The sequence below is a fragment of the Numida meleagris genome, chromosome 6 (assembly GCF_002078875.1).
Source record: "Numida meleagris isolate 19003 breed g44 Domestic line chromosome 6, NumMel1.0, whole genome shotgun sequence".
NCBI lineage: Eukaryota > Metazoa > Chordata > Aves > Galliformes > Numididae > Numida > Numida meleagris.
In genome coordinates, this window is record NC_034414.1 from 26,020,080 (window position 1) to 26,046,556 (window position 26,477).

A 26,477-nucleotide genomic window follows, 5' to 3' on the forward strand; every position below is an offset into this window, starting at 1 on the left:
AATCAGTAATAGCATGACTTTGGGGAGGTGCTGACTGAATAGGGAATTTTGCAAAGGAAACAATTATTTTTTCTTTAAAACACATTTATAAAAATTAATTTCTAAACAAGTTATTTTGCACTAGAAATCATGCAATTTTTTTTAAAGTTTCACTTTTTCCGAAGTTGATGTGTTAAGATCTTTCAGTACTGTCTGATTTTTCTTTCTTTCCTTAACCTAAGCGTGATGAACCAAATTGCTAAAGGTTTTCAAACAACCTAAAGGTGACCTGGTGCAGAGGCTAAAAAAGAAAGTCTGAAAAAGTATATATCACCCACTTGTAAGCAGGAGAGAACTTCAATCTTAATGTGAATTCAAATCCCTGAGAATTAAAAGTGCAAATGCACAGTCATTGCAAAGAGAAATCACATCAGCTGATGAGGGGTAGAGGGGATTGTATTTTTACTGAGGCACTATCCTGATTATGACACATATGAAGGAGGATTCTGCCTTCCAAAAACTATTGAGAAACTTGTTTAAAAATTATTTCACATGTCCTTGACATCCTTTGAAGAGATAAAGATCTCACTCCTCCTACTCACTCACAGGAAGTAACTGGATGCTTCTCCCATTCAAAAATCAGTGAAGTGTTGGCATATCCATCCTCAGTATATGCAATACAGGCTTCAGCATGTTACAAAATTTCAAGTCCCAGCCCTGTCTCAAAAGCTGAGATCACAACCATCATCTCTAACTCTCCCCATGCTATGTAGATTTGAGCATCCAGCAGCACCTCTCCCTCTCTCTCAGCCTGAGATCATTGAACCTTTCCAAGTTTATTCAACACTTCGGAAACCATTGAAACAATGTTTTTTCTTCCCTAACCCTCTCAGACTAGAGGTGTGAAGAACCTCTCTGCGTCAGCTAATGAGCTAGTAATTCCTGCAGGGTAAGCGTGGCAAGACACATAGCCTAGGACCTTCACAGAGAAATCTAGAGCCCAACTGAGACCAAACCAATACTCAAAACATCACAAAGTCACTTCACGTCATGAGCTAATTAAGGGGTTAACTTCACCTACGGTCAGCCTGAGAAATGTCTGAGTCCCAGCAGACTATAAATACTCACAGCTAAATGCTTCCAGTAGAATGCCATCACATTTAGTAGAGCTTGTGTGACAGGTCACAAACAAGTGTTACCAAAAAAAGAAATTGTTGACCTGCCTGGACCCAGATTAGAACAATTACACCTATGCTGAATCACTTCAAAAATCCAGCCAATACATCAGCACATTACTAGTGCATTTGCAGGCCAGTACATCACTAGGCCTCAACTCCCATTAAAAAACGTGTATGTATATCCACGCTAGTGATACTGATCTTGTTCTTGCTTTGTTATTTTTGATTTACATTTAAACAAACATTGCTTCCCTTCTACTTTTACACTGCCTTTCACCATAGCACCACAAGGAGGGCTCAGGTATTGCTGTAATACAATAGTACAAATCAGTTTCAACAGAAAACCTTTTTTTCCCCAGACAAGAAGTCAAATGAGCCTATTGTAGAGGAAATTCATAAGCCACTAGAGAAAATTTACCAAATGTTGTGAGCCCAGGGAAAATGTTAACCTCATATATAATGTTGGATCCTTGGAGCCAGATCCTTAGGCGAACACCAGCATTTGACTGACTTTCCGTCAAGTCTAAATATTAAGCTGCTGAAGCTAAACAATTTGGATAGCATAAGATTTTCAGTGGCTTGTTTAGCAGACCCAGATTTCTTAAAATTGGCTCCCTTTCTACAGCTCATTCTAAACCATCCTAATTTTCTGGACCTACTGCCAAATATGCACATCAACACATCACCACCACACCTTGGGTGAGTAAAGCTCCAGGCCCAATGCCAAGTGTTGCAACCACCAGCAACTGGTTGGTGGAATACCCCAGCACAAAAAGCACTGCCTGTGTTACATCTTCCTGGAACTGTGAAAAGGATTCTTCAAAATAATTAACATACATTGTAAGCGGATTGCAATATATATATGTACACATATAAGATTTTTTTAATCCTGCATCATTATTTAAAAATAAATTTATGAAACAATTGAACTGTTAGAGAGACATCCTCCCTGTCTCCTTTGCTCACAGAAAACTGTTGCCATCTTGCTGGTAAAGTTCACAGAGTTGAAAATGAAAGATCTTAGCAACAACTGAGGAAAAAAGTTCTTGAACACAGCCATCCCAGAACCATGCAAGGGAGTCCAAGTGATTGCTGCCAATAGTTTCCTTTCTGAAGAGAAACTTCTGGTTTGACTCACATAGCAGCAAAGCTTGACAGGAGATAACTACCAATGAACGTGAACTGATGCATAGAAAATAGGACTTGCTCAGAAGTAACCAAGTATGTTGTTATCTCCTACCTAATAAAAAAAAAAGGAGATGTCTAAGACTGGGTGACAGAGACCATTACATTCCAAGCATGGCACGTGAGATGGAGGTACCAGGTACCTTTTGCCCAGAGCAGTGTCAGCTTACTGCTAGCATACCACTCTGCTGGCATACAGATGAATGCTGTTCCTTCTTTTTGTGAAACTCACATCAGTGTATCAATGAGATGATGGCAAAGTGGAGAAGAAAAAACTGATAGAAATTTAGATACGGAATGCAGTGTTGGCAAAGCACTGCACTCCCTTTTACTGAATAAATACTTAGGCATTTGCAAGTACCAGTAATTTGGACTTCTAAACCTCTCATTATCATCTCAGTCATCTTGGCTTTAAGAGAAGAATTTCCTGCAATTTTTTTTTTTATTTTTTTTTAGTCTTCCAGCTGAATTGGCCGTTTTTCTTTTATCCTTCCTTAAAGGTAATTTGCAAAGCTCAGGTTGTTTTTGTCCTTTCAATATTTGGTTCATCAGTATCAGAAACAAAAAGCACTTTCTCCCAGATAAAATCACTAGATGAGCTGAGTTTGTAGAACTTAATAAAATTGCATACTTTTGTGTTTGCATTGTACGACTAATTTTTAATAGGCTCATGCATGTTATTTTCCATTTGAATGGTAGCTATCACACTGTACATTACTATACACAAGAGAAAATAAGTTCTTAGAATGACCTATAAATGTTTTTTCTTAAACAGACATTTGTCTAAAACATGTATGAAAATCTTGTGCACACTTCTCTGTATGTTTTGGATATGTGGGAATAAAACTGTAGCAGCAGCTACACACTGTCATAATGTTGACAAAGTCAATGGAGCTGTTATTATGAGTTTTGTCACCATCATACACATATAAGAAGATTAATAAATGAGTATGAGATTATGGCCAAAGGCTAGGTTGCTGAGCTATTTTTCCAAGTCCATTAAGTGTAGGATTCAAAACTCAGCTTCAAAATCCAGGCAGCAGGCAGTAGTGCAGAAAAAAGCCCCCCAAAAAATGGATGCAGCTAGATGATTTTTATAATGGAGTTGTCAGAATAATCAGCTTATATATTATATGTTAATCACTCTGGAATAGTAATCACTCAAAAATTTAGACTCAATGCAATGACGGCCAGAATCATAAATTCACTGAAGGTTCAACTTCTGCCTGAAAGGTGGCAACTGAGAAAATAGAGGTCATCATGTGCAGTTCCATTCTACCATTTTCAGTATTCATTTTCCACATGCAAGCATCTTTTGGTGTCTAGTTTGCTTCTGTCACAAGCAGAGCTCTTTGAGCAAGGGAAGGCTTTGCTTCACCTTTGCTTTAGTCTCTGGATCAAAGACCACATACTGCTAAGAGCTGCATCTAAATTTGGAACAGACTTTTGTGGGGTTGAAACATAGCTCCCTTTATCTCTGTAAGTGCCCTCCCATTCACTGGGACACTAGGGACAGTTTTACAAACTAATAATGATTTGCCTATGACCAATGCCAAAACCAGCATTAATCCTACCACACAGTGCTGAATAAAACACATGATTTTTTTTTTTTTTTTTTTTTTAAGTTAACATGAAGGTTCATCTTGTACAGATTCATGTTGCCTGGATATCTATTAGTCCATTATCAAAACATTTGTATATCTCCTGATGGGAATTGTCCAAATATAATTTAAGAGAGTTCAGATGACTAAGGTGGTGAACAATTTTTAAGCCGTTTCTTCCGTTCCACTGCAGTTTGCAAAGCCCGAAGAATTAAATGTTTGTTATTCAGGATGTTGTAGTTGCAGAGGTTCAACAGCTTGTTGAAATTCCCTTCAGTATATGTAAGCTGACCAGTGCCGTAGGGAGCAAAACAGTTGGACACATCTACTCTTCCCTGCTCCATCTCTGCAGGACTGCGCTCCACATCTGCAATGAACACATAGGAAAGTTCAGACAGCAAGGCTACTGCAATGGAAAACTCCTACCACGCAAGGCAAAATACACAGTGATAGCCCCAGGAAACGGAATTCTCTCAGGAAAATGGATAAAGATTTAAGTGCCGTAACTATACTGCCTCTGCTGCAATAATAATATCCAGTACTTTGCTGATCGGCCTCAATAGCCGCTGATCCACAACTGATAGGCAGAACCACTCTGTCATGCAAAATACCTTCCTCTTGAAATTAGTTTTCCATGAGAATATTTCACTTTTGCAGATTGAGAACTTTGTCTTTTTAGCTTTCCCTTTGGGTGTGCAGAGATGACAGCTCCTTTGCTACCAGCTGGTGGAAAATGACACCAGAATACCCTTGGAAGGGGAATTCTCCCTAAGGTGCCCGAGATAAACTGTTCTCTAAATAGATGCAACAGAATGCAGGGTGAAGTTAATGAGGTTTCTCCAGTGAGTCAGTTCATGAACTTTGTTCATTATTTTGAGGAAAGATTCCTCTTTCACTAAATTGGGAACAATAAAATCAGAGATGATGCACACAAAAGTATTGGTAAAATGAAACTGAATTTGACAAGTGATTTTTCTAGTGAAACAGATTAATCACTATTTATTCTACTGTTGAACAAAAGAAAATAACCTGGCAGCTTTTCAGAAATGATAGATAAACTAGCTTGTTACCCTGGCAAATCCTTCTCTTTGTTATGTTTTCCACACTTTCTATTCTCAATTATTTTTTTCATTTAAACCAAGAAATTAGAGGGTTCTTATCATGTTGACTGTGGATACCATTAGTATCTCTTTATCATCATATTGTTAAGAGATAGCGTCAGTGTATCTGTAAGTGGATATAACTTTACTAGCTGCCTCCTGTCCTTAGACTATTAAGGAAAGCATCCAGTCCCAGATAGCAAAAAATAAATTTTGCTTCAATGTACAGTCTTTAATGCTACTAATTCTGAAGCCTTTCTGTTCAGTCTCTGATTAGTTGACCAAAATTATATCCGTCACACTGGGATTGTAAATACGGTGACTAAGCCAAGCGAGAACATTCCAGTCTCTTGTTTTAGAAAAGTGATAAATTCAATGCATAATTTGGATTAAAAAAATAAATTAAGAAAAGGAACCACATCAAGACCAAGATCAGTTATTGATTAATGCTTGAACTTACTTGGTGCCTTGTATGTTTGGAAGGTATCACACACAAGTGGGAAATAGACCAAGATTGGTGCCTCTAAGCTGTCCTCAAACACATAGCACTCCTTCAGATGCTCCCGATCCTCATGGCTAAGTTCTGTGCAGGGAAATGGGATCCCTTGCTCTAAACAGTACTCTGAGAATAGGTCCAGTGGCTGGATCAACAAAGAGAAAAACTGAAGCACAAGGAGGTTGACATACAGTTACCAAAGCCCATAACAGGCATTTTTGTGTTAGCAAATCTGTGATTAATATGTTTATAAATAAGGGTAATTATGGACTGCAACATGTATGCTCTCCTGAGTTTAATATATCCTAGGTGACATAAATTTGGTTGATAACACTGAACATTTTTGAAAGAAGATTGCTGTTCTCTGAAACTGATTTGAAATTCAAGACTTTTTTTGTGATTCAGTAAGCATAGTAATTCAGATTAGGAAACTGTGATTACACAGGGTGTCTTGCAGAACATAGGTTCTTGCATGTCCACATTCAGTGCACTAAACAATGTCTTCACGCCCTGATACAAATAGTTTATATTAACTTCTATCACACAACCCACAGTGTTCCTTCAAACAGCAAAGCAAAAAGCCTAACAAGCTTGTGCAAACACAAAGTCAAACAAAAAAGAAATTCCAAATTCTCATTCAAAAATGACGAAATCAAGTAATAACCAATTACATTTTAAAAGTTATTTATCTAAACATTGGGGAACCTAGTACCACAGTGACAAAGCTGCACAGGTGCACAGAATGGGTAATCTTCTATGTGTCTCTGTCTATCCCTCTGCCCCAGAAACCTTCTGAAAATAACCCCAAGATCAATATAGTCATTTTGCTCATGATATTGAGTAGTATCACGAATGTGATTATTTAAATTTATCAAAATACCATTTTCTGAAGGAAAAAAAGAGAGAGGTGATAAATTCATCTGCTGGAGTCATACAGATAAAGAATCACTGTTTCAAAACATCACCAGAGTCTGCGATCCTCCGCTGTAATTTAAATGCAAAATGACATCCACTTTCCTTTCCGGCCTCAAAATGGGTGGGCAGCTGGTATTGATGAAGAAAGCTGTATCTACCAGCTTGAGGTAGTCACCCATTGCATTCAGTTGGTTGGGAGAAGAATCAAGCACTGTGTCTGAAAGTCAAAAACTTACACTAGCAATTAATTACGGAAGGAGCAAGCCCATTTCTTTCCAAATCAGCATAACAAAGAAAGGACAGAGACCACACTTATCTTAGGCTTTGACATCATTTTAGCCTCTATGGATCAGGCTTGAGATCAGTAAGAGGGAGCAGTTTTGAGACTCAGCTTCATTCAAAAAGACATGCTAGGCTGCATTTTCAACTGGTGTAAACATGTGGCTACTTTTTGAGCTTCTGTGGTAGTTACTAGGGATTCTTTCCTAGGAACTGAAGCAAACCCTGTTGTGGCTTCTTCAAGACAGAAATGAGACTAGAGGTAAATAACCTGGGGCAAACTAATTCCACCAAGAGCTTCCCAGTCTGTGCAGTTACTTAACTTGTTATAACAATATTAATCAGAATCTGCCTTTATGCTAAATTTTATCAAATATTTGTCCTCATCAGTTATCAGCACTCAAATGATCTTTAAAAATGCATCTAAAACCAGGTGCCCTTACCTTTCCACATGCAGAAGTTTTCATTCTCTAAATACTTGTTATGTAGCTGCAAGCCCTTGATGAAATTATGATAGTATGAAACCGCTGGCCGTCCTGTCATCATTTCTCGAAGAGCATTGGAAAGGTAACCCTTAGGAAGGGATAAGCAAGTTGCCTGCTCATGAGGTCTTGTGGGCAGAGCAGGGTGATCCTCTGCAGAGACAATGATAAGAGGGTCTGTGTCTGCAACAGTCTCTATGATACCAGTAATAACAAGAATGAATCTGAATTTTTGATCACCTAACATCAAGAGTTCACCTGAGTACCTTAAAAAAATAGCAATGAAAAGAAATAATTAACTTTTTGAGCTCAGTGAACCCCCAAAGCAGAACAAGCTCATAATCATCAGTAATGAATGGACAGAAGAGGAATATTTCAGTAACATGCAACTATGATTTAAATAAATAAATAGAAAAATCTGTGCCCAGCAGCCTACCAGAGTTTAGTGAGCATGCAGAAAAAGGTGTGCTTGAGCCTGAGGAGACTGTCCACTGGAACATGGAGAAGATCCTCTCTAGGGTCCACCCACAAAGCAGCACATTGCAGCCCCAGTCAAGGAGCTGGACACCACTGCTATGCCCTGCCTGGTGGGTGCACACATCTTCCTGCAGGCTCTTCTGGGCGGTGGTGGGTTTCAGTGCCATAGCATCAGTTTGATCCCTGCCTGGCCTCTCCCTCCCCAAAGGGCTTCTCAAGACTAACAGAGCTTTCCAGGAATGCTAAAGAGTGGGCAGAACAACGGTTTTTTTTCCTGTTTTCCAGCACAACCGTTTCTTTCCTGCTTTTCCATATCTCACAAAGGCTTGTTGTCCCCTAAGAAACAGGCCATAAATCCTAACCCATTCAAAATATCAGCCTTCACATTTCAGAGAGATGTGAAGACAATGCAGATGCAAGTAAAAAGTAATCCAGACAACTGACCAATGTCATGTTCAGTGCCTCGGGTCCATCTGTGCCAGAAGTCCTCTGAATGGCCTGAGAGGTAGACAACATCCATAAAACTCTGGGAAAATATATTACTCCACGTGCCTTGAAAGTTTATAGAAAAAAAGTCTATTAAATATTATTTTGAACATTTACAGCAAAGTTGTGGAGATCTACTTAGATTCAAATTTTGTGGCTGCCTAGATGAGCACTGTTTCACTTAGAAAATATTATGAATTGTAATATAACTACCAAATGTCATGCCATTCCACATAATGACTGGATTACCAGTCTACTTTCAAAATTCATGTTACTTTTAAAACCACAATCTGACTTCATAATTATATACTTCAGATGATCAGTTCTGTTTTGCTCCAACATGTTCTGGTTTGTTCTAACCTAATAATAAAAGAGCAAATTAATTGCATTCATCTTAGGAGTTTGCCTCTTCTTTTGCTGCTTTTGTCTGATTTGCATGAAGTTTAAAATGCATCAGATACATGATCTGGTACTAGCATTGCTCCAGTTGCAATAATTATTAAATGCTTATTATTCTCTATAGCCAACTATGTTTTTGTGAAGTTAACTTTTTTCTGAGATAGTAAATCACCTTCCAAGAAGCAGATCCGGGACTCTGGGATCTTTTTCATCAGGTGGCCCATGAAGAACTCGCTACCAAAATCCTGTGAACGAACAAAGGCCCCATATTTCAGGGCACCCACCTCATAAGGCGTGAATTCCATCCACTCTGCAAAGAAAAGAATTATTTAAAAGATTTATTAGCTTGGTCTTGCTGTAAAAGCATTTGGCATTTGTCTAGACTTAAAAATAACTCCTTAGATCTATAAAAAATGCATATAATAATCATTACCTTTAAAATCCAGAGTGCTAAATTTATCCCTGACATTGAGAGACAAGTAAATGGGCAGTGGATTCTGCCCCTGATTCACTGCCAGTTGCTGATCAGAGAGTTTATGAGTATTTTCCTGTTTATGAAGAACAGAAATAATTGAAAAAGATGAACACGATGCTCTTATATGGCTTCTAAATATGGACTATCAATAAAACATTTAAATCTCAGCAGATTTTGCTCCGTATACTTCTCTTGTTTGGCTCCCAGAATGTGTTCATGTTGATTTGTCTGGAACTCTCCCAAACCTTGCCAAAGTGTTACCACTGATGCTTCTGAGGTTTTGTTTTGAAATGGAGGTTGGAGGGGAAATATGGGAAACTTTTTTTCGATATTCACTAGCTTGTGGCTTGATTTAAGAAAAGATAAAGCAATTTAGCTACCTTGGAAATGCTCAGGATAAAAGTCAACCAAGTGCCATTGAATACTGCTTTATTGTTTGCTGGTATGGCTATTCCTGAACTTTGTTCTGTCAGAGCCACCTACCCTCTACATGTTACTAGAATGGTTACTTCTGAAATTAAAGGATGAAAATCAGTTAGTTTCATGACCACCTTGACTTTTTACACGCCAGACATTTCCCCCAGATGCTAACATTTTAGGCTGACCATGTTTTTCTTCTAAAAATCCAAAGAAAGTGACCTCAGAGTTTTTGAGACCCTTTCTTCTTCAGGCATAACTAGTTCCAGAATTTTAGATATGAAAAGTTAGAAATCCTCTGGAAAAAGGGATGGATATATAATACCTCATCATGTAGCATAGAGTCAATGAAGAGTCCCCACAAATCTGTGAAAGAGAGCTTGTGGCCCTCTAGCTTTCTTTCACACAACTCCTTTTCATAGTATTTCAGATGATCTGCAGAGAAACAGTGCAGTTTGCTCTTGATCACATATTTCTGGATATCATCAATTGGTCCTCTGAGATCCTTCTGTGACCAATTTGCATCTTCATATAGCTTTGCCATAGTCCTGGTAAAAAGAATACTGGGATTCAACTCTGGTATCTGAAAATTCACAGGCTTACATTACACACGTGCATTTTGTTTCTGGTTATCACTCTGCTAACATGAACAACAAAGAGAAGACCAACTCTCCTTACCATGTTGTGGCAGATAAACCACTGATGTATGAGATACAGTCCAAAACACCTAACTCCTGTAAAGCTAGAAGACTGCCAAACATCGACGTCATAGACCGCACTCCTCCTGCTGTGGTCATTACTGCCACCACTGGCACCTGCTTTGCACACAAAGGCATGGAGTCATTCATTAATGGATGAAATAGAGAAAAAAAAATAAAGTCCTGTCTATTCACTATTTTAAGTCTACAAGCACTTAAGACTTGGTTGACAAATGTTCTCCAGCACAAAACATCAAGGGATGGGTGTTCTGGGAGCACCAAAAATTTCTGGATATAGGTGCTCACGATAACCTGGTTTATACACTTCAGTCTAAAAGATGTGGAGGAGTTATATAGATAGGTGTGCAAGTACATCACATCCTCTTCATTCAAAGGGCAAAGAATAACTCAAGTTCCCAAGCTGTTGTCTCACACACCTCATCTTCCTGCAGGTCTTCATCGAGTTGAAGAACATTTTTTAGAGCAGCAGCAACAACCTTCTTCCTTTTACAGATGAAATATTTCTCCTCTGCACATAGATCAAACCCCAAGCGCAAATCTAAGTTCTTGCAACTAGAGCACAAGACAAGAACAAAGAAGATACATTAAATGTAAGTCACTGCTAGAGCTACTGCTTGAGACGTCAAGCAAAAATCAGCACCAAAAAGACATCAGTTTAAAGAAACACTACTTCCATGCATGTGATGACCCCCATATGCAAACAAATGCCGTATATTTCTGCCTTACTATGGAGATTTCATTCAATCATGAGGAAACTAAATGAATCAAATTCCCTGCTGACAAAAAGAAAGGAACATATCTGAATTTAAACTGTTTCACATTGAGCCCTCAAATCTGGACACCTCTTCATGGACTTCTCCTATGTGTGCATTTCCTGAAGACCAGGGTGGCCCAACAGTTGCTGAAACTTAACACATCTCAGGAAAAAAGTAACTCTAATCTGATTCTAATACTGCATTAGGCTCTTTGCTGCTGATAACATGAGTTGTAAATCTTTGAGTTGGAATAGGTCTCTTAAATGTTTCCTTTCATCTCTGTATATAATTATGAACATCATGTGAATCGTTAATTTCGTAACATTCATTTTCACAAGTCAGCTCTTTCAGGTTTGGGGCTGTTTGATGTTGCATTTTGTTATTTTATTTTACTTGTTTTTTGTTGCCTTTTTTTTTTTTCTTCTCCAAAGAGGTTATTTTGTCCCTTCTGTGACTTACAATTAATATTCAGTAAAAGCTCTGATTTGTCATCTCAGTCTGCTTGCAATGTAGCAAACTCATCAGGAGGGGGTAATGTTGCCCTTTGGAAAATCACTATGAGTCAGTCTGTAAATTAATTACTTCCTGTCCGCTTGTTTCACTGCAGAGGATTGGTAAATGCATAATAATGCTAGAAACATGACGGAAACGTTATATATAAATGGGTACGTATTATAAAGGTTACAAAACAGAGTCATTTTTAAGCATCAACATAGGAAGTAAAAATATCAGGAAAAATATTGTGACTGTTTATACTTTGTGACTGCACACCATTTATTCTATCCTGGGCTCTTACCAACCAATGCAAAAGATGCATGATTTATTAATTCTTCTTTATCTCTCAGCCTTCTTTAATCAATTACAATTTTTATTTCAGGTTTTGAAGTAGTGAGCTAGTTTCAGCTGTAGCTTCCCTTCATCTAAAGAACATACTATGAAAAAATTGGCTTAAGTAATCAGGAGATTAATTCAGGAGAAGTAAGATTTACCCATCTTCTTCCTTCACAGACACTTCATAAGATGCACTCTGAGAATGAAGAATGACAACAGCACACATTTTAAACAATTGAAAATTTGCAATGGCAATTTTTTTCTACAGCAATAACAGTTATTCAGATATATCATCTAGTAGTAAATCCATGATCTATTTCTCAGGCCTTCTGCACACAAACATTGCTAGATCCTGCTTTTAAAATATATCTGAAGTAATGTTAGTTTTTCCTTGAATGCCAGTTATACTTTCAAGTGTACGCAGGGCAGTGCATATATATACTCAGCTTGTACTTTTCCAATAACAAAATTAACAACAGACCTGGTATCACATAGACACAGCTTACCTGTTGTTGAAATAATTCCAAATATTGTCAAAGGTTACTCACTCTCAATACTGTCGTTTTCTTTCCCAGGTCCAGAGAATTCAGAGGCACAGATAGAGGACTGTTTACATCCATTTCCCTCCTGCTTGCGCCATGCTGAATTAAAATAGGGGAAAAAATGTTATAAAGGGTTTTTTTTTTTAAAAAAAAAAACAAACCGTAGGTATAAATCTACCAGAAAAGGGTTAATTCAACACGCTTCTCCCAAAAGTTACTTTAGCTGTTATCACTGTCCGTAAACAAAAACGTACACCACAGTAAAAACGCTCCTTTGGCAATATCACATCCAGGTTGGGTTGGCTGTACTTGATATAGTGGAACATGGTAGAATCACTGCCTCTCTGGCTGCAGCAAGGACCCATGGAAATGTCCCGGGTTTCTTCATAGGATCCTTTCACGGTGAATGTGAAATCTCTCCCTGTGAACAAGAAGTAGATAGAGTACAGAGTAATGATAACTGCATCTGGTGCTAAAAAAATAACGAATAAAAGCAACTTGAGTAATGTTCCAGCCCTACTACAGTCAGCTTGCATTCAGACCACAACATTCCCCCTCAAAACCCGATCAGCATGGACAAGGACCAAACTGAATAAGCTCCAAAATGCCAATGTACTATTGGAGTTTCTCCCAGCCATGCAGGAAACAGCTGTAGATGCCACTGGTAGTCTTCACACCTCCTGATTTTCCACCACAGTCTTTTCAATCCCATTGGTCATGTCTCCCTTTTCTTTCTGTCCTCATCACAGGTATTTCTGTACGATCGTATTACAGATGTGTTTCTCAGTTTTTCTCAGCCACCTCCCATTTCCCTGAAGATACGTGGTCACGCAGTCTGCAGAGGACTCTCACCACTAACAAGTGGGTAATTCAGGATAAACCTCAATCCCCTAGCAGCCCAGATGCAAACAGGGGAGACTGAAATCCATCAAGTATGCTCTACATTTGTCTGCATCTTCCATAGCACAAAAAGCACTAACAGACCATTTAAATCAATAACCTCACTTGTGCAAGGACTCCTCATTTTTGTGTCATCCAGTTGCACTTCCACACAGGAAAGTTCACGAGACTGGAAGAGATGAGCAATAAAATCACTGGTCACAGAAACAGCCCAGGATCCTCACTGTGGGTCCCATGGCTACACCATGCTTGACCATGGTGTCCTGTGAATAAGCAGATGGTTTGTATATAGCATGGAAGCAATTCTATGGTGAACAAAGCTGAAGATCTGTCCCATGATGTTTAAATATCATTAAATCTCCAACAATTAACACAAGGAGTTTTTCAACCATCTAGACCACACTTTAACTTTCCCCTACAAAAGAACGAGCAGCAGGATACCTATGAGCTCTGCAAAAAAACTGATCAAATGGGCTTGTACTTTATGATCTCTGGGTTGAAGCTGAAATTTTCCAAGACTGCTGCACAGGAGGAAGTAGCAGCACAAAGACATCAGACAGTACTTTGGACATGGTGTGAGAAAAGTCTCCAGATCCAAGATTGACATACAGTAAGAAACTTTGCAGTGGCACTGGATTCATTCACCTCTCATTATGTTAGCTGCTATTTTATCAGTGAGCATCTCACTGGTTGAATGATCCATGCCTCTCCCTACACAGAATGCACTACAAACGTGACCAAGTTCAAAGTTTCACAGTCTAATTTGTGTCTTATTTGAAAGACAGTAAAGGCTATGCCTAGAGGCATGGTTCTTCCAACCACACCCTTTAGATCAGCTCTACTTAATAATAAAAGAAATAAAATGCTTACCACTAGCACACCATTAGTGACTATTTTTTCAGATACACCTGGACTGAAAAGAAAAAGGAAAAGGTTTATTTAACAGTAGGCATGTGTGTGATAATCTTTCAGATGCGAACAGTTTGCTTTATTTTTAATGCCTCTGAGCACAGTTCTAGATGCCAAGTCCCACCAACTGCTGGGTCACAGTCCTATGGCTCTTAATGACTTTCCTTTCTATCTTTCTTACCTCTCCAATCAGCATCATCTCTCCTAAAACTGGGTTACAAAATAAACACCCACCCTCAGCTATTAATAGTTACTGTGACTGTCACTACAGGAGGAATTTCACTAGATTCAGGAAAGGGAACCACTGGGAAGACGACAAGTCAGGATGTCAGAGCATAGGTGCAGGGAGCCACTTCCCAAAGAGTGCATTATCCCTCTGAAACATCAAGTTATCCAATAACAAATTTTGTAACATTCAGACTTTACTCACATGTTATCCAATAGAAATTCCACTTCCAGTTCTTCCTGATTCTGAAAACAAGATTTATTTTTCTTTTAAGGAAAATGAACAAGGTGGGGTTTTTTTTTGTTTTTTTGTTTGTTTGTTTGTTTTTCCATTTTGATGGAGCTGTAATGCTTTTGCATAATCCTCTCCCACAATACTTGCAATTCTCACCACCTTTGTGTCATAAGGTAGGCGAGTGGAGCCTTCTTTGGCCGCTCTTGTTTCACATCCCTCCACCACTCTACTGTTTGCAAACTAGCTGTCCTCCCAAACAGAAGAGTGAAATAAGTATTGTGGAATAGAGGGTAATGGCGCTGCTGTTCATTTCTTAGTGGTATGAGACACAAGGCAATTAGTGCAGAGGAAAGGAGGGATAACAAGTGAATGATGTAGAACATATTTGAGAAGAAATCAAACTAAGTGGTGATCGTATCTATGTTAAAACAGAAAAATTTGCAGAGTGTGACTAAACTTAGAAGTAAGGGAGAAGTCTGACAGAAAATGAAGAGTGCTAGGATAGGTAGACTGAGGCTATGAAGTGGGGTGCAGGAGAGAGTTCATGAGGGCCAAATCAAGTAGAAACAAGGGAAATAATGTAAGAGGAGGGAACAGTAAGAGAAGAAAAGTAATGTGTCAATATACGGGAGGGACCGAATAACGGTATTCCTTAACTGAGGTCATTTGCTGGATCAGTCACCCATACATATGGAGGGACAGCCAATCCAGGAAACACCATCCAAAAAAACATATCAGATATTTTCTGCATCACTCTCAGGGAGGAAACTACCAATTAGTGGAAGACATAAATCTCTTTCTGACAATCTCTGTGTGGTAAAATTTCACATTTGTGTTCAGAAGAGCTAACATTTACTACCAAACATCCTCTGTCTGGCTGCAGAGCGTATTTTAACTTTGTGAGGAGACTGTAAACCATGACAACTCTGGCAATGCAGCTGCCAAATTAAAACCACCTCTATAGTAAAGGCAAATGAGAGGGGTTTTTTTTCTTCATGTACATCTTCATTTCAGTAAATGAGAAATATCAGGTGCCTTGGAACTGGATCTGCATGTAACTCAGCAGTATCTTGTTCTTACTTGTGTCTCCCAAAGCTTCCATCTTGTGAGAAACAGAGTGGTTGTAACAGCGTGCAACAGAAGGCTGAGGGATGGATTTTAGGAAGCAGTCTTGTTATTCAAAAGCAAGACAGACTTCATCAAGTGCCAGATTGCGATCAGGCTGTACAATCCAAGTTGTGGATAGCCTATTCCAATCTTGTCCAAAAGCCAGCAGAAACCACCTTCAGGAGAACCTTAGTTATAACACATGCCTAATTGTGCCTGTCTTATGTTTCCATTCTTCTTACACTGCTGTAAACATACACACAAATAGTATTTCTATTAAATCTCAGTCACGTTTTTGTGGGTGAGAAACCCGGAGCCCAGCAATGGAAAAACTTGTTGAACTGCACAGTGAGCAAGAGGTGCAGCAGGAAGTAGCTCTTTGTCCTGACATTACCCATCCACCCTCAGCCCTCCATTTGAGATAGCTTTGGTAAATGAAAGAAATCATTATAGACAGAGGTGGCAGTACTACCTACTATTAAGGTTGCGCAGCATGTTTCATTACTATGTCATTAAAAAAAAAAAAAAGAATACTAAGTGCTCTAAAAGTCCACGCTCAGACCACAGTCTGATGCCTCACAGGCACCCGAGTGGGAGTTTGGTTCAAATACGTACAGCTTAGCCACAACATTCCTGAGACACAGCTCACTGTGCCCTATCACCCTGACTCCCATCTGCTAAGCTAATGGGCTAAGCCACTACCGCACACACCTCAGAGCCAACTCACAGCTTAGAATCATAGAATTGCCAAGGCTGGAAAAGACCTCCAAGATCATCCAGTCCAACTGTCCACCTACCACCAGTATTTCCACACTAAACCATGTCCCTTAGTACAACAACTAAAGGTTTCTTGAACATCTCCCGGGATGATGACTCAGCCACATCCCTGGGCAACCAATTCCAGCTCCTAACCACCCTTTCAGAGAAGAAAATCTCACTAACATCCAACGTGAATCTCTCCTGGCACAACCTGAGGCCCTCTAGTCCTATTCACTCTAATTCTATCACTAGTTATGTGGGAGAAGAGGCTGACTCTCACTTCACCACAACCTCCTTTCATATAGCTGTAGAGAGCAATATGGTCTCCCTCGAGCCTTCTCTTCTCCCGATTAAACAATCCCAGTTCCCTCAGCTGCTCCTCATAAGACTTGTGCTCCAGACTCTTCACTTGAATCACGCTTCAAATGATCTCAGCCACATCAGGCTTAAGTAAGGAAGGTTTTAGCAAACTGGAGCAGGAACATTCAGATCCTTAGTAAGGACTGGCATTCTGGAAGAGAAGTCAGTACATATTCTTCAGAGTGACGGTAACGTAAAAAGCAAGCATCTGTGTTTTCCAAACAGCCTGACATAGCAGTTTAGAATTAAACAGAGTATACACAATTCCTGGGAAGTGTAAACTTAAGCCCTTGTCAAAGTATGAAAAAACTGTGAAGACTCATTATTACACAACCTCTAAGTAGAAAAGGTGTTTTATTTTGCAGAAAGTAATGGAGTACATTTTGTCCTCTCAGAAGATGAGTGTGATTTCTCCACCTGTCCTCTCAGCAACTTCACCCACCAAACACTGCACAACTATTTATCCTCTCTTTAATATAACCAAATTATATTCTTTGAAATATATGCAGCAAGTAAAACTCCAAGGCCACACACTGACCTCTAAGTAACAGATAAAAAACCCTAAGGAGGCCCTGACTCATGGAGCCTTATCCATTCTCTGCTGGGAATGAGGCTCAGCCTCCTAAAAGAAAACATGTAGTCCTGTAACAAAAGATCATCAGCAGGCTTGGACTGGATGATTTTGTAGGCCTTTTCCAACCTAGCTAATTCTACGATTCTATGATTCTATGATTCTACTTACATAGGGTATCTTACACTGAGGGACAATAAATGAGGTAGAATAAAATGATCTATAGCAGAGCTACATGTTTGTTGCAGATTAATTTTTCCTGTTCACTAATTTGAAAAAAAAAAAAAAGAGTTCATTTAAAACAATTTGCACCAATAAGCAGACAACATAAATCTTCAGCAAGGTCAGCCAGGAGCAGGAAAATCAATCTATCCAAATATGTTGGCATATTTGTGTGATACAAATGTGAAACCCAGTATAAGCATTTCAACAGTAGTTTTTTCCTGAGAACAATTTGGCTACTGCTCACTATCTCTAACCAGAAGTAACCATAAGGTACTATGATGCAAGTACAGTGTGATATGCATCAAGTGGTGTACTGATGATATGTGATATGCATCCTTGGTGCACTGATGGACTCTTGGTGTGCTGATGGACAGTCAGCTGAATATGAGCCAGCAGTGTGCCCAGGTGGCAAAGAAGGCCAATGGCATCCTGGCTTGTATCAGGAATGGTGTGGTGAGCAGGACTAGGGAAGTAATCCTGCCTCTGTACTCGGCACTGGTGAGGCCTCACCTCAAGTACTGTGTTCAGTTTTGGGAGCTCTCCGGGGAGACCTCATTGTGGCCTTCCAATACTTGAAGGGAGCGTATAAACAGGAGGGGGATTGATTGTTTGTGAGGGTGGATAGCAATAGGACAAGGGGGAATGCTGAGACAGGGGACATTTAGGTTAGATATTAGGAGGAAGTTTTTCACACAGAGGGTGGTGACACACTGGAACAGGTTGCCCAAGGAGGTTGTGGATGCCCCATCCCTGGAGGCGTTCAAGGCCAGACTGGACGTGGCTCTGGGCAGCCTGGTCTAGTGGTTGGCAACCCTGCACTTGGCAGGGGGGTTGAGACTCGATGATCTTTGAGGTCCTTTTCAACCCAAGCCATTCTATGATTCTATGAATATAGAAAGGACATTGAGGTGCTGGAGCAGGTCCAAAGAAGGGCAACAAGGATGTGAAGGGCTTGGAGAATACGCCCTATGAGGAGCGACTGGAGGAACTGGGACTGTTTAGTTTGGGAAGAGGAGGCTGAGGGGAGATCTTATTGCTCTCTTCAAATACCTGAAAAGTGATTGCAGTGAGAGTGGGGTTGGTCTCTTCTCACTGGTGACAGGACAAGGGGAAATGGCCTCAAGCTGCTCCAGGGGAGGTTCAGGTTGGATAACAGGAAAAACTCCTTTACAGAAAGGGTCGTTAAGCACTGGAACAGGCTCCCCAGGGAAGTGGTTGAGTCACCATCCCTGAATGTGTTTAAAAACTGTTTGGATGTGGTGCTCGGGGACATGATTTAGCGGTGGGTTGTTAGAGTTAGAGTAGTATGGTTAGGTTGTGGTTAGACTGAATGATCTTGAAGGTCCTTTCCAACCTGAGCAATTCTATGATTCTATGACTTGCAGAGAAATTTTTAACCAAGTGTTATCATTTACCTCTGTTTTTTTTTCCCTGCAAAAGACATGCTATTATGGTTGCCTTCCTTTCTGATGCAAAACAGAAACGGTTCTGCCATTCTGCATTTAACTGTAAACACAACCCAGGAGTGACTGTTTCTGGCTTCTACTAAACATTGGGCATTTAACTTTGTGCTTTAACACAGTCCTTTTAAAATAGTTTTTAATGTGCTATCTTTAAACATTCAGTTAAATAACTGTAACATAGGCACTATCTTAGAAGTAAATTCTGACCAAGATTATCATTTTATCTGTCCACTTGATTTCATTCACCTTTTTATTTCTCACCTCTGGACTCAACTCAAAATTCAGGCGAACCTTCTCTCCAGGTCGGATTTTAGCTACATCAAAGCGAACAGTCAAAAGCTGATCATCAGGTGTGATGGTGTCCTCATCACAGACAGTCAGCTCCAGCACGTTCTGAGGGGAGTGGCAGAGAACAATGTAAATGTGCTGTTCCCAAAAGGAAGACGTGAGGGACTCCTGCAACTGCCCAGCTTGCACTCCTTCGAAGCACAGGAAGGGCATGATACTATTATAAGACTGTATGTTAGACGTAAGGTTTGATTTCTTACAGCCCATTAGGCTTTTGAAAATGCAGTGGTTTTAAAAAAAATATATGCCTTCAGGGCTGCTTAAGAGAAATATTATCAAGACTTTAAACAGCTTTTTAGACCTCTGATTCAACTGATGTTAACTGGTCTTTGAAAGATGATAGAACAGCTGGGGCAGCAAAAAAATCCATACCAAAATCTGCATGCTTGCTTCAGGTAGGAAACACTTAACAATTGCTACACATTGCAAATCTCTCTTGTTTTCTCTGATGCTTCCTGCATTTCTTGTTCACCATCCTACTTCTCAGCATAGCCAAGTTCAAGTCCCAGTGAAAGGGAAAATCTCCTCATTTCATCTTTGTTTTGCATGTGCTGAGAGAGGAAAGCCACAAGCTTTTAAAGACCTGTTTGCATTTTTCTGAGGTTAGCTGAAGCCAAGAAGGGTGGAGAAGGTCAAAATTGTTATCTTACCTATTCAAGCCTGCTAATCAGTTCAAACCTATAATTCACTATTCTCCTTTGATCAAATCAGTCCAACAGAGGCAAAAGCTTTTTATAGTCCCATTCTTTAAGGGTAGCACGGCATATGTTAGAAAGTGCTGTTAGAATAGTTGTTGGCCTGTTCACATGTTCCTCTTGACAGGACCCATTTTGCTCTCACACTTCACAAGTGGGCTCTGAGACCTGTCTCCAGGTTGCATTCTGATCCCTGTTTTCTACAGGAAGCATGGAAAAGGGACCCAATGGGTTGCACATGAAAGGGAGGAGGGGACGCTGTAGGAATAAAAGCCAAGAGTTGCTTTGATGACGTGTAGCTGAGGACTGCGCTGGATGAGGCCACAGTAGGATGCCCTCCTGTGCAACTTCCTGTAGGGAATTAGTTTTATCAGGGGGAGGTTGGATAAGATGATCCCCCCCAGGGGTCTCTTCCAGCCCTTATGATTCCGTGGGAGGTAAGAGGTTGGGCATAGGCAGGGACAGACTGCTCATTGGTAGCAGGGCTAAACAAGATTCATATGGGACAGAGATTAGAGGACTGTGCAGGACAGCAAACAGGACAGGGCTGGAGATCCCTGACCCACCCCTGCCCAATACTCACGACCCCACAGTTGATGGTTAGACTGGACCACTGCCTGTAATCTGTTTTTGGAGAAATGAAAATGCAAATAGATACAGAAATTTTTTGTGTAGATGTTAGGTGGAAAAATACTTCACTGAACAAAAAATAAAGCTTTCAGCTACTCCATAGCTAAGATGAAAACAAAGAATGTTTGCAGAGAGTCAGGAACTTGGTGGCTGAGCTCTCTAACATCAACACAATCCCTATCTGTATGCTCCTGCAGAGCTCACCTGGTACCAGAGACACACAGCAGGTAAAAACGTCCCTTGTAGAGAGTTTCAACTCATTAATGCAGATATGGGTCTTACCTTCACTTCACTTTGTATCATGAAGTGAAAAGTTTCATTCCAGACAGGGTTCCTGCAGTTGGATACAGTTCTTGTCTGGGCTTCCCGGTGTGAAGCTGCTGGCAGCCACAACCTCACGTAGCAGTCAGTTTGGCTCACTGCAGTCACAGAAAGATGTGTGGCTATCGCAGCAGTACTTTTTTTTTTTTAAAAAAAAACTTTTGCCCAATCACAGTGAAAAAAAACTTCTGAGAAGTTCTAAATATTTCACCAGATGCAAAAGTAAATATTGTGTTCGTAGCTATTTAACTTTAAGTAAATTTATGTCAATTCCAAACAAAAGTCTACTTCAAACTACTAATACTGTGTATTTTGATGTTTGCTACCATGCAGTTTCAACAGGAGTATGCTGGCTCTTCTGAATTTTTTACTTTTAAATATTTGCCAAGTTCCAATCAAATGCACGTCCAACTTCACCTCCTGAAATTTCATTTTTCAAGAAATAAAGAATATAATTCTGGGGTCTTTTTTAGCCCAGGAGCATTAAGCTCACTGGCAGAGATTCCAGCGCTGATATACAAGCATGCCATCAGTGGTACTTACACAGGTCTGCTTTGTGGAGATTTCTCATACCTATAATTTTTACAGTAAGCCAACACAACTGAGACTTTTCTGGCTGCAAAATAAAAGAAAAAACATCTCAGTTGTTAGCAAAGGACTCAGACATAATTAACACAACCCCTCCTGTAGCAAAGCAAAGGGGAAGACATCTAGAAAATTAGTAATCATACAGTATTTTCATGTATTAATGCAGTGAATATGTTTTCGTTGTAATTATTTCCACTCAAATTGTTTTCTGTGAACAGATGCCATAACATGTCATATTGCAGCTGTTTACTCACCAGCTGTGCATAAGATTAAGTTTTGGGTGGGTGGGGTGCTATTATTATTTGTTCGGTCTGGGGTTTTTGTTTGCATGTTTTTTTTTTTAAAAAATCAGGGTTTAAAAGGTTCATTTTTAACTCAGGGTAGTAAGAAAAAAAACAAAATTGTTTTCACTAAAAGACATTACGTATTTGTCCTTATTATAATTCAGCTACCTCCAAATTATAGGGTTTTCTTCTCAGCTTTCAGGCCAGCAGAGCCCAATAGATTACAGCACAGCAGTTTCCAACCTGTTGGCCTGGGGCCGTGGGACTTCCTTCTTCCTCAGGCAGACGCTGCACCCATCAGCCACATAACATTATTGAGGAACAGGACAGATCCACTCCTTTTTAAAATGTCTCAGTCAAGATATCATTGCTATTGGCCAATCTGGCTGCACGATTCATAACACTACAATCTCTTTGGTTATACCAAATTACATAACTCTAAATACATAAACAAATTAAAGAGGGAGAGAAAGGTTCCAGAAGTGGACAGCCCAGCATGGGACACCAGAACTGACACTGGCAGATGGAAGGCTAAGCATTCTTCTATTTCACATGAAGGTCCAGCTCACTACAAAGTGGCTTTCATGTTTCAGTGCAAAGGTGATAAGCTGTAAGGCAGAAGAGGCTGCAGGTTTTTTTGGCTCTTTGCAACACTGACAAAGATAGCTCATCATCCACAGATAGGGTCTACACTGACTGAAATGAAACCACATTACCATGGCATAAACTGATAAACTAAGAGCTGAAAGAAGAACGGAACTGAAGAAAAAGTAAAGGACAAAACCTATAAACAATTTAAGAAAGTGGAAGGCTGCAAATACAAACTGAATTATAGACTTGATGTGATGAGTGGAGAAATATTGTAAAATTGACTGTGTGTTAGATTAGGCAATTAAACACAAAGAAGCAAGAGCAGAAGTTATAATTTCATATGAATATACAGAAGAAAAAAGCATAAAAATGTTATTTATAATGCCCTGGCTTATTTAGGACTTTCAGATTATAAATTATCATACAAATATGTTCACATTAAAAAACAATAGGCTGACTTCGTTGATTCACTATGGAGAAGCACTGAGGTATAACAGCATACTGACATCCCATATCGTAGGGCTGTACATGGCAGCATCTTTGAAGGCTGTGTGACTCAATCCATTTTTATTTTCTCCCTTCCATCCCCCGTCACAGCTACAGACAACCCTACACTTGGTTACAGGATAAACAAGATAATCCTGAAGAACATCAGAATGTTGTATATAGAAGCAGTAGCTACATTAATTAAATTGAAAGGAGTAATTAAATCATCAAAGTATCATGATTTCTAATAAACTGTCTCCTTAGAATCTCCTTGTATACCTCTTATTTTGATATGTCAGCCTCTTGACAGGAGCAGATTAACCATCTAAAAAACTGTGTCACCATTCTAGATGATATTTAAAGCTCACTGGAAAATTCTCAACCCAGTAGTTTTCTCTCAGAAAGTATGATTTGACCAAAACCTGCAGGTTTGGAAGAAACTCATCAACCTCAATAGAGTTTTTGGCAGCAATGTTTCTAAAGTAGAGATGGAAAAAGTGACAGGTGACCAGAATTTCTGAAAGCTCAACTTTTCATCACGAACACAAATGTTTGATTTTTAATTCTTAGCCTTAGGAGCATACATATCCTAGATTTTAAAGACAGCTCATTCGTGAGACAGCTGGAGGACTAAGAAAATATTCAAACATGAAAGCCAGTGTTATTCCACAGTGCTGGCCCATAGCGAGCTCACTGCTCTCCCAGATCATGGAATCATTTGAGTTGGAAGGGACCTTTAAAGGCCATCTAGTCCAACTCCCCTGCAATGAACAGGGACACCTACAGCTAGATCAGGTTGCTCAGAGCGTGGTCAACCTGATTTAGTTGTAGATCTAGCAAGCAGATAGCTTCATAATTCTACACTGACTACAGAAAGGGAGCAGATGCAGGAAACTGTAATAATAAAATAATATATTAAATAGAAAAAATCATAATATATATAATTTAAACCAGCCATTACTTTGAAAAAGGGAATAATTTGTTATATACCATGTTCAAGTACATTCCAACACCTTTTAATAGTTCAATTTCATAAAAACTAGGGTTCCAAATTATTTTCAGAAGCAGATACTGAATAATACATTGTATCTGCTGATCCATCTCCATAAAGCAAAAGAAAAATTATCTGAAGACATCTTTGGGTGCTGCGAGGTATGATTAACATCATAGACTGATGTAACCATAAAACCAAGACTAACATCCAGCTCTCCCAGTTCCTTGTCCGGCATCTAAACCCTGAGTTCCTCATCTTCTTCTTCACCTTCCCAACCCTCATGTCACAGTGAACGTTCTCCACCCAGGGGAGCACAGTCACAGAAGAAACAAATGTTCCCTTAACTAACTGTTAAAACATAACACCTCTCATAACAGCAGCCGAGCTCAAGGAGAGACAATAGATGCTGATGGAAGGCTCTCAGTGGCACAGCCGCTGTTTGTACCCTGCAGCCTTCCCTTGTAACTCAGATGCAGTCCTTTGCTCCATACCTCATCTTCAGCGCTGCACGGTCTTCCATGATTCCCCTTCCTGATCCCAGTTTTCCTGTGTGGGTTTGCTTGGATGAACCGATCCTGGGGATGAGGAAATGAGAAAGGCCACTGATGAAACCCACCAGCAAACAACACCCAGTTTTTAGTTTCTACTGAGATTCACCAGGGCAATAGCAGGGGGTCTTCTCTCCTCCTCACAATGGGATACAGCTCCACCTGTCCAGAGGCATCTACTAACTGCTCCGACTAATAAATCTGCCCACTACAAATATATTTTACACTTATGGACCAAAATTCACCAAACACTTTGCTTTTCAGGCATTTCAAGTATGATAGCCAAACAGGTCATCCCATCCCACTGCTGACTTCCTCTTACCAGAGGTGAGTAGGCTGAGGATCCCATTATACCTCTACTTCATAAAAGGCAGAGATGTGGTGGTCCAGCTGACAGGTGGCTCCTGGAACACACTATTCTCCAACCAGCAGAGCAGCAGGGAAGAAGAGCTGTATAAACTGACTCAGGGCTCCACCTCCCACTGATTTCAACATCACAAATTATCCACTTGTTCTTTGCCAAATGAAGTTTTCTTTTACCGCTGTAGTGACTTAGGGGAAAGGAGGACACAGGTCAAACATTCATCTCAGGCTAATCCCAAAATAAAGCAGCTCTTTTTCACTAAGTTTTGAATAAGCAAACACAGGAGGATGTGGTGGGGCACTTGTAACTCTCACCAGCTGAAGAAGACCTGAGAGAGCATTGCAACTATTCTCATCTAAGGAAGAGTTCTTCTCCCCTTATTTATGTTGCATAAGGGATGTCATTGGGTAAACAGAACCAGGATAAACTTCTGTTATTGAAACATATTCTTTCGTGAAAATACTGCTTTCAGTTAAACTGTGTTAGCAACACACTTAAGCTTTAACACAAATAACTAAATGTGACTTTTTCAAAATATTGAAATATTTGTGTTTAAATTATCATCTGATTTCACTTTCACACTAGCTTCACATTACTCTAATAGCACTCAATGCACAGTAACAAACAAATTTATCAAGCACTATCCATAAAACTTAAATCTTCTTTAAATCCCTAAAATAGCTATTACTCGATAATAAAATTGCAGTTGAAATATTTTAAATCTCAGATTTCTTAAGCCAGATAGAAAACTGCTTTTTGAAGCAGCAGAACTCACAGAATAACAAAAATTGACTTCCAGCCACTTCTAATGAAATAATACTTCCTATCCCAATGGTCCTATCAAGGAGAGCTGCCTTAGACAAGGAATCAAAAAAAAATCATTGTTATTCTTTCTCATAGATTGGCACTGCACACACAAAAGTTTCTACCTCAGAGTGCAATGTCATTTATGCAAAGCGTGATGAGTTCTTAGCTACAGGTGGGTTTGTTGTTTTTTTTTCTTTCTTTGGTTGCCAGACTATTTTTTATTATTATTTTGTGGCACAGCCTTGTTGCAATATAGCTACTTCACTTGGATTATATGATCATACTTTTGAAGTAACACTCAGTGATTTTTCAGGCTCTGAAGTCATTTCATGGTTCATTCTGGTGACAATATACTCTCTCCAGCTCTGCAAGTTCAAAAGTCACCCATCCATTTAAATAGTATGCTGTGTTCCCCACTCACCTCCCATCCTTACTGCAGTTTCCACATTTGGGCCATTTGAGGATGGCACGTCATGAGAAAGAAGAGCAGCGAAAGGGCTCTTCCTACAAAAGCAGATGTACCCAGTGATGGTATGAAGGTTTTTTTTGTTTGTTTGTTTTTATGAGAAAGCTCCCAAGGACTGAATTGCCCAGGAGCACCTCCCTCAGACTGCACTACTTGGGTCACCAAACTCAGCACACAGGGAATGCTGCACCTCACCTCTAAGAATCTTCAGCTCAGACACACATCTGAGATCAGAAGACAGCATGTATTCATCCCTAGCACACAGAGTACAGTGTGGTCCTACAG

The 26,477-nt window shown here is 39.7% G+C and overlaps 1 protein-coding gene across 2 annotated transcripts; it reads right to left on the reverse strand.

Annotated features, from left to right (window-relative positions):
- Positions 2,216 to 25,036, reverse strand: LOC110401872 (cytosolic phospholipase A2 epsilon-like). 2 transcript variants are annotated; one of them, XM_021403399.1, is made up of 21 exons: positions 24,878 to 25,036; positions 24,499 to 24,582; positions 21,608 to 21,680; positions 21,026 to 21,162; positions 19,332 to 19,463; positions 14,556 to 14,596; positions 14,087 to 14,129; positions 13,322 to 13,385; positions 12,571 to 12,737; positions 12,323 to 12,415; positions 11,933 to 11,970; positions 10,605 to 10,740; positions 10,148 to 10,284; positions 9,795 to 10,017; positions 9,011 to 9,125; positions 8,750 to 8,887; positions 8,137 to 8,244; positions 7,177 to 7,368; positions 6,505 to 6,671; positions 5,504 to 5,684; positions 2,216 to 4,310 (listed from the first exon to the last, which is right to left on the reverse strand). In XM_021403399.1, the coding sequence occupies exons 1-21, from the start codon at positions 24,902 to 24,904 to the stop codon at positions 4,090 to 4,092; spliced, it is 2,517 nt and encodes an 838-aa protein (XP_021259074.1). In that variant the 5' UTR covers positions 24,905 to 25,036; the 3' UTR covers positions 2,216 to 4,089. The 2 variants fall into 2 exon arrangements, with proteins under 2 accessions (XP_021259074.1, XP_021259073.1); XM_021403398.1 differs by having other exon boundaries at positions 10,148 to 10,287.